This window comes from Corythoichthys intestinalis, chromosome 12, assembly GCF_030265065.1.
Source record: "Corythoichthys intestinalis isolate RoL2023-P3 chromosome 12, ASM3026506v1, whole genome shotgun sequence".
Taxonomy (NCBI): Eukaryota; Metazoa; Chordata; class Actinopteri; order Syngnathiformes; family Syngnathidae; genus Corythoichthys; species Corythoichthys intestinalis.
Window position 1 is genome coordinate 10,224,566 of NC_080406.1, and position 9,263 is coordinate 10,233,828.

At 38.5% G+C, this 9,263-nt stretch overlaps 1 protein-coding gene across 1 annotated transcript; it reads left to right on the plus strand.

Annotated features, from left to right (window-relative positions):
* Positions 1 to 1,093: 1,093 nt before the first annotated feature.
* On the plus strand, positions 1,094 to 8,493 carry c12h2orf49 (chromosome 12 C2orf49 homolog). The gene is made up of 3 exons (XM_057852669.1): positions 1,094 to 1,375; positions 5,618 to 5,852; positions 6,140 to 8,493. The coding sequence occupies exons 1-3, from the start codon at positions 1,326 to 1,328 to the stop codon at positions 6,194 to 6,196; spliced, it is 342 nt and encodes a 113-aa protein (XP_057708652.1). The 5' UTR covers positions 1,094 to 1,325; the 3' UTR covers positions 6,197 to 8,493.
* The last annotated feature ends 770 nt before the right edge of the window (positions 8,494 to 9,263 follow it).

A 9,263-nucleotide genomic window follows, 5' to 3' on the forward strand; every position in this document is an offset into this window, starting at 1 on the left:
TCGTTTTTTTTTTTTAAACAAAATATTAGACCTCAATTAATGATTCTAAGCTAAAAACGACAGACATTTTGAATAATAAATATAATTACTTACCTTATTTTCATGGCTGGGTTAAAACAAAAACGGTTGTGCGATGTCTGTAAACGGGGGTTTTGAGGGTAAAACGGACAAATTAAAAATAGTTCGAGGGCTTAATGCGCCATGAATCTGCTATGGCAGCATATAGACGTATAGTTCTATCAAACACAACAGTTGTTTTGGCTTAAAAATACAGCAGTTTCTTTTAAAGAGGAGTGCAAGAGCAGAAACTGCTTTTTCAGTCTTGTCTGTGTTTTCCGCCATATATATATATATTTATATATATATATGCATGCTGTTGTGATTGACTAGTACCAGGCTGTTTGTCTGTTTTGGCCCAAACCATAGATATCTATATAAGGATAGATGTCTAAAGGCAGAGTCGGCGGCGTAAAAGCCTGGCGGCCATCTTTCGTCGGAGGACTTTTCCAGCGGTCTCTACTGTAACAGACTTACGGTAAGTAGTTTTCTCCACTAAACTAAAATACCATTAACTTGCTGAATTCGGCACAAACCCCCCCCCCCCCCCCCCCCCCCCCCAAACTTTATTTATTTATTTGACAAACCGAATTAACGTGGCTATGAATCAGGCTGGATTTTGACAAAAGTTGTATAATTTTTCTTAAATATTCAGTATAAATCGTGCTTCTCAGGCGTTTATGACAAATTTGAAACTCAGTTGCAAATTCACTAATACTATTTGAAGTACAGTAAACGCTCCGTTGACGCGCTCAAATGGGGGTGTCACAAAATGGCCAACAAGTGAGTACATCCGTCTCCCTTGCTGCATAGCGCAAACTAGACATCTAGCGTTATCAATGTGGTATCTACGACAGACGAGACGAAGTTGACGGGGGTCGCGGAGACTGCTGGGAAATTCGAACATGGCGACGTCCGATGAACTCGTCGGCAAAGCCATTTACGCTTCAGAAGTCGATATTTTACTACACCCTGAGCTGCTATCTCGGGATTTTCTACAGTTGATTTTAATGAGGTGAGCCATACCACAAAACCACACATTTAGAGGTTAATTTTATCCGAAGGAAGAAATACTTATGTTATCTTATGTGGCTACGGTCATATTTGTATTTAAAAGACATTTTTAGCTTACCGTTTTTTTGTTTGTGGCTTAGAAAAGGGTAAATTTCGATGATTGTAAGAGTGAGGATCAGCTTGTAGACCTCTACGTGAGACATGTCATCCCGAGGCCGCAGCGAAGTTTACCCAACAACCGCTGGGGAAAGCGGATGGCGAAGACGAAAGCTAGACAAGAACCGACCGGCCTACGTCCGGACAGGTGAGTCCTCAAACCAAACGGTTAAACGGTTCGGTTCATTTTCGGTACAGTAAGAAAACAAAATGCAAAATATGAATGTGCTAGTTGTTTATTACACGCTTTTGTGCTTTCAACAATAGGAACATTGGCCTATACAAAGCTAGAATTCTGCTTAAAAAGTAGCGGGTATTTAAAGAAAATAATCTAACAACAATTTGCCTTTCAGACCCCGCGTATTGGTCAGCTTTCCTTCTGAAAGAAAGAAAAAAGTCCTATGCTAAAGAGAAAAGCAATCCCAATGACAAAGATTTTAACATGTATTTTACAAATGAAATTCCCAAATGAATCTTTTTTTTCCCCTTATGAACGGTTTTCAAAAGGTTTATTGGTGGATTTTCTCAAGTTAAAGCGCCACACAGAAATTAATAAATTGAATTGTGTAGGCAGTAGAGGTGTACATCGGCACTGCCCTCACGATTCGATTCGATTTCGATTCAGAGGGTCACGATTCGATTCGGCAATGCATCGCGATGCATTAAAGCCTGGGATGCATTAAAATTCTAAAGCAAAGCATATTTTTCGTGAATCATGAGGCAACACAAGCGGTCAGACATTAAACAACTTTTCATTGGCTCTTGTGTCACTCCTGGTTGAAGTCAAATGAAAATACTTTGATATATATATATTTAAAAAAAAAAAAACAGATCACAGCATTTAATTAGTGCTTTGAATGAGACCAGGGCTTTCTCTTTTTTTTTACACACTGTAGCAGCCTTTCACACAGTGCAACATCTTAACTCCTGTGCAAAATCAGTATTAAGTCACTGTATTTTAGTCACAATGACCCATCAATAAAAATATTCAAGTAAATATTAAAGAAAACGACAAAGAAAATATTTTAGTGCGGCAGCATCTTTATCACAATATCAATCCAGGGATCAGTTCAGTTGCAAACAAAACATCTAAACAACTTAATTGCAATGTCGAACAAAAGTAAAATGTAGCCCTAGCCCACTATATATGTGCAATACAGGTTAGATTGGGCCTAAAAAAATCCAGCCCGACCCGACACAGCCTGCTGGTATTGAAGCCCGACCCGGCCCGAGCCCGATCAAATAACTAGATTTGCAGGCCCAGCCCGAAAAACCCGAATTTTGTTATTTTGTTGTTGTTGGAGTGACGCGAAAAAAAAAAAACGCAGCAGCAGCAATTTATTTTCATTTCTTCGAGTTGGCAGAAAAAACGCAAGTTTTCTTAATGTTTAAATAGTCTACATATTTTTATGATCATTATAAAAGCATTTACACAACCAAATAACGCTGGGAAAGTTTAATATAAAAAAAAAAATTAGGGCCACGGTGTTCATGTGCGTGCACAAGCAATTGCACAATACAGAGAGCCCGCTCTCGGTTTTATCCCATTTTTTTTCTTCATAATTTATTAGTCCGGCGCGGCAGCTCGACCCGACCCGAACGTGAATGCTTAACATTTCGGGTCGGGTCGGGCCCAAAATGTTAATCGGGTTCGGGCACAAGAGCTAACCTCTAAGAGATAGGACATAACATAACAATGGCTGAAGCGGAGAAAGAGGGAGCGAGAAAGATTATGGATGCACCTAAGACATTGAAAGCAGACATCTGGAGACATTTTGGCCTCTACTAGGTTGGTGGGAAACTTGACCAGAGTTATGCGGTGTGTAAAAAATGAAACATGAGAATAATAATACAAATGGGGAAACCAAATCCGTTGCATCACTGGAATTGCGCAGGGAAGATTTTTGAACGTACTTATATATTTTAAAATGCGCTGAATCGATTCGGCTTGTTGCCCGCATCGAATCGAATCGTCCATGCCCCGCATCGGGATGCATCGCCGCATCGATTGTTGCTGACACCACTAGTTACCGTTGTACTTAATGGTGGTTTTACACGTTCTGCATATGAAATACACGTTAGCTAATTAGCTTAGCACTCGGCGCTAACTATTAAAATCTCAAAAACAACAACAATAAAGGCTAAACAGTACAAGAGGGTTCTTGTACTCACCTGTTTAGATGCACACGGGTCTCAGCAACACACTCAGGACATTTTTCAATTGAATTGCCTTAAAACTACTGCTGGACATCTAAATGACATGGAGCAACAAACTATCTCTCTTCCCCTCTTGCTCTAAAAAAATAACGTGCGCACAAAAGCGCGACCACCGGGTTGCGCTTCTGTCCCTGCCTCTCTCATACAAAAATTTATTTTCCAGTCTTTTAAAAAGGAGTAAATCTCTCTCTCAGTAACCAGCGGCGTCCATCATAACGTGCACGCGCCTGTTAACGGGGCCTGGCGGCAGACGTGTCTTGAATTTCATTCTGCTACGAGCGGCTGACATAAAGTTATGAGGGAAAAACATCGTTTTTGAACCTTTATGAATCGTAATCGAATCGTCACGTGTCGAATCGTGATGCATGTAATAATAGATTTTTTGGAAACTCCTGTACTGGCATGACACCCCCAGTACCTCCTGTACTGGCATGACACCCCTGCTCAACCGGCGGTGGGGTGGAGGGTTAGCCACTTAGTTGCTAACCATCATATGCTATGATTTAGCCACAACTGGATTCATTACCTTATTACTATTCATCCTTCACACATCCGCTGGAAACAGAAAAGTTGTTTATTATGTTTAATCCATCTGCTGGTGACCGGGAGATTAATTTTTGATTGATTGATGATTTTACGACACTGTACGTGTGTGCACTGGTCCCCTGGCCATTTGGGGGCCCTAAGCAAAATAATGCCAAGGGGCCCATATTTTTGTAAAAATGTATTAAAATTGTAACTTAATGTGCATTTTTCTTTATTCTTGATCTCATAACTATGTACACGACATTGCCAAGCATTACCTTGAATTGTTGAGCTGGGAATCTTTGGGCACCTAATTATTCGATTACGATTCAGAGGTTCCGATTCGATTATAAAACGATTTTTGATGCACCCCCCTCCTTTTTTATTTTATTATATGTTTTCTTTTAAATGTTTTGTACATTAGTTCCAAAATTGTTCAAAAATCCTCTCAGGCTAAACTAAACTACTATTTCAGTATCAAGTTAACATATAACAAACAGTAAACAAATATACAAAAATAACAGTAACTAAAAAACTCCAGTTCCCATTCTGTATCAGCAGCTTTAAACTACATTCAATTCATCTAATGTTGTGAATCAACTGTTACAGTTGTTAAAATTGCTCCCTTTATTCCATAATTTCCCTTCTGTCTACTTTTGTCAAAGTTTTAAAACCAGTTCATCATTTAAAGATAGATTCAAGACAAGATTCTGCCGATTTAGGAGTATTTTAGATAAAAAGTTAATTAGGTTCGCTACAACAGAGCCTTCTAGAGAGGTCTACTGCTTTAAGATGGCGGCTGTTGACTTACGCCGGAAAGTCTGTCATTTCGTATCTCTGTTCAATAATACATGTTCTAACACCGATGTCGTCTGTCTTTTGCATCTAGTTCTACATATATGTGATATCTACTGTAGCCGTATGTTTGTAGCAACTAGCAACTGGTTGTTGTTTGTAGCGGCTGTCAGCCGCAGTCAGATATGATTGTTTTTTTATCTAACGGCATGAGTTGAACATGATATTTACTCTGGGTCCGTTCCTCATTGCGTCCCAAAGACCGCGCTGACTGTGTTTGACTTCCGCTCTACCTGGTATAATTCAATAATCGGAATTTGGATATTTGTGAATCGTTCTCTAATCTTCCACGGCCGAATCGCGAATAATCTAAGAATCGGAAATTTCGCACGCCTCTATTGAATTGTACATTTGGGGAAATCATCACTCCACCTCCAATTCCAAGATACTTCTCAATAGCTCCTTTGAATCTTCCAATGTACAAAATATGATTACGTGGAACAAAATTTAAGGTCTTAGGTGTCCCTAAGCAGCTGCATAGTCTGCGTATAGGCTGGGCTGGTCCTCATGGGAAACAACAAATCTTCCTTAAGGCAAAACACTACCGCTTTTGTCCACCGGCTTCGCTAAAATTGACCAAAACTGAAAAGTTACCAAGTGTTGCTTTTAAACTCATAAAAAAAAATAAATTTAAACGTAACTTTTTAAAATTTATTCATGTAGCATTTTGACTTAATTTTCACATTTTTTAATGAGGTATTTAAAAAAACAAACAAACAAAACATTTTCCCCTGTTTACTATTAATCCCAAATGCTTAGTCTCACCTAACTTTTCCTTTGCTGGTGTTTCCAGGGACCATCATGCGTCGTCTCGTTCCATTTCCTACGGCACGCCAAAAGTGAAGAAGCCGGAGACAAGCACAATGCCATCATCGGCAGTGGGTGATAGGTTGAAACCCCCTCCAGCGCTCAACCTGGCCAACCCCATTCGTCGTTTAACTAGCAGTTCGTCATCATCGCCTTCCTCCTCTAACCAAAAATCTCGCAGCACGGACACAGCAAAGCTAAAACGGGAGGCAAACTGCTCAGTAAGAATCATAAGTTACACTATTGTACAACTGTTCATTTTTTGGGATTCTGATAACATTTTAACTTACAGTGGATGTAAAATATTCTCACTTCCTGGCTCAAATGCCTATTTTCTGTAATGTAAATAAGAAATTAACCAAGATAATATAATGTTAAAGCTTAATGTAAGCTGCAAAACCGGGTCGCTCTTTGCAGGTTTTGAAAAGTTGCGTTGCTTTGTTTTGTGATTGCAGTTGTTGTTTCTTTTAGCTTTGGTGACTCATTTTTTTCTGTTATATATCATCAGGGTGTTCTGACACCTCCAGAAGTGAAGAAAAAGATCCAGCATGTGACTTGGCCGTGACATCTGCGTGACAGGCTGACAGTGGATCACTCTTCTCAACACTCACTATACCAGTTGTGCCCCACCCCACAGTGGTTTCACCCATTGGCATCAAATAAACTCCTTTCAAATGTAATTTTTTTTTGGCAAGCTCCCTTGTTAAAATGTTCTATTGCGTATATGACAGGGGTGGGACTGTTGCAATTTTGCACTACGAATAAACCAGTTGTTTATGTAGCGTTTTAAAATGACAAACACGAATTTCTGGTGTGTTGTTATATTTGAGACAAGAATGTGAATACTTTATGTGATTGTATTGACATTTGTACCTCATTGAGGTTGTGTTTTTAAGTTGTATTTTTTGGTGTTAGTTGGTTACAATGTACGATATACCTGCTCTGTAATTCACAACTTAGTAAGACAAGCGCATATTTATTAATATAGCACTGTGGCTCAACCTTGATTTTGTCAAATTTGGCCTGAAAATTGGTAATGCAAAACTTAATTCAAGTGGCATTTAAAAAGGTCTTAAATTGTACTCATACCTGTCAAGTTGTTCGGTTTCGGCGTAATTTGTACAAGTGAGTACTGATATTTAAATGTGTACGCCGTACGCTCAAAATCTGTATGTTTTTCGTGCATTACGTTTTTTTTTTTCTCTGGATTTTGTCACCGTTTCGGCAACGAGACTGCATTAGATGCGTTACTACGTTGGTTGAATGACGCGAGAAAAGTCAGAGACACTGTGAGAAAAGAATGTTGTGACGCTGTAGCAAACGCGATGCTTGGCTAGGTGGCTCCAATATTTCCTGACTGTAGCCGACAGCCTACAATCTAAGCCTAGATATCAAATGCTTATAGAACTACATGCGAAATGACAGACGGCGGCGTTAATAAACAGCCGCCATTTTGAAGCGGTAGACTTCTCAGAAAGGCTCTGTGGTAGTGAACCTTCCTAGCGAACTTAAGTAACTTTTTGTCAAAAAAAAAAAATACTCCTAAGTCGGCAAAATCTTGACTTGAATCTATCTTTAAAGGGTGAAAGTTTTGAAACATTAACATGTTGAAAGTAGACCGAAGGGAACTAATGCAAAACGGTAGCAATTTTAACAACTTTTAACAGTTGATTCACAACATTAAAAGATTTCCAAACAGCAAAGTTTACTATGTCTTTTTTTTTTAATTGAAAAAAAAAAAACATGAAAGGTAACACCAGTTACTTTGCCAAGTAACTAATTACTCTTACCTTCAGGTAACTGAGTTACTAACTCAATTACTTTTTGGGAGAAGTAATTTGTAACTAATTAATCACTTTTTAAAAGTAAGATTAACAACACTGGTCATAAAGATGAAGTCTGCAGAATGAAAAGTGACGAAAGCAGAGATTTCATTCTGCCTGTTTGTTGCCGAACAAAATTTGCCTGCAACTTTTGCTGATCACTTCTCAGAATTAGCAAAAGAATAGAATAGAATAGAAATAGAAATTAGGAGTGGGAACCTCTTGTTCCCTCACCATACGATGCGATTTCCGATACAAAGCTCACGATAACGATATGGCGATATAACGATTATCGATACATTGGTCAGGAAATCATTCTAGGATATTCTACAAACAACTAATAAACAGAAAAACAAGCTTCTGCTGTAAATTGGAATTAGTTTATCACTAGTAGACGTCCAATCCGTTTGAACTGGGAGGGTGGCAGCGACATTCGCTAAGAGCAGACTGCCACCGTTGAGTAGGTTTTATTCATTTTCAAGCAACGTAAAGAGTCTGAGCTGCTCCACCGGCTTTTATTTAGTTACTTCCGGTCTCCAGTCATGGGAATTTGCATATTAAGCTAAATATTTTGTTCCGACCGTTTCCTGATTTAACATTTAGGATATAAATTAGGGCTGTCAAAATTATCGCGTTAACGCGCGGTAATTAATTTTTTAAATGAATCACGTTAAAATATTTGACGCAATTAACGCACATGTCCCGCTCAGACAGTATTCTGCCTTTTGGTATGTTTTACAGCAAGGCTTTTTTTGCTGTCTAACAGCGAACTCTTGTGGTCGCCCTGCGACATGGTTTATTGTGTTCTTGCCAGTTCAATATGGCTCCATGACGTCTCGGGCTAACGCCTACGTTGTAATATTGTGCTTATATAATCCTTGGACAAGATTTGTCCGTAAGTATGGTTGTTGTAAAGAATGTACACATTATGTTAGCAAGTGAAATGTTATATTTTTTGTATGAGACGCTTTTTGTTTATGTTTAGTGAACCTGTATAGCGTGCTAAGCTAACGTTGTTGCTAATGCAATGCTTGTGTACTTTTTTTTGTAGGTTTACAACGGTCTAAAGAGGACAATGGTTTGAGGCCATTTTATTAATAAATCAGATGAAAAAGGAAGAAGTCTGATTATTAAGGCGTCGTTCACTAGCTGTCTAGCTTTGGAAAAAGTAGATGCTTCGGAGTGAGGACAGCATAGACAGATTTAAATGACAGCAGAGTGAAATGCCCACTACAGTCCTTATGTACCGTAGGTTGAATGTATATATCTATCTTGTGTCTTATCTTTCCATTCCAACAATTTATTTTACATAATATATATATAATTTAAAGAAAAATATGGCATATTTTATAGATGGTTTGAATTGCGTTTAATTGCGATTTATTACGATTAATTAATTTTTAAGATGTAATTAACTCGATTAAAAATTTTAATCGTTTGACAGCCCTAATATAAATTAAGATTTTTGTGGGAATTGTATTATCATCGGTATCATTGACAATCATTGACAATTACAAAATGTGATATGATTTGCCCGAAGGAACCGAAAAAGAAGACAAAGGCGGACGGGAGGAAGCATATGCATATCAGTTTCCCGTCCCCCATACAACTAAAGACGCACATTCAGACATGGTACATACATCAGATGGCCACAAAAGTTGTGGTCCAGAAGTGTGGTTTCAGATGTCATCATTAATTTTCAAGTGAGGTCAGCTGGTCAAGACTTGTAATAGCTTTAATCTTCATATCTTGCATCTTGACAAGGATCCTGCAATCCGAGACCCAGGTGTTGGCTATTTTCCTGGCTTT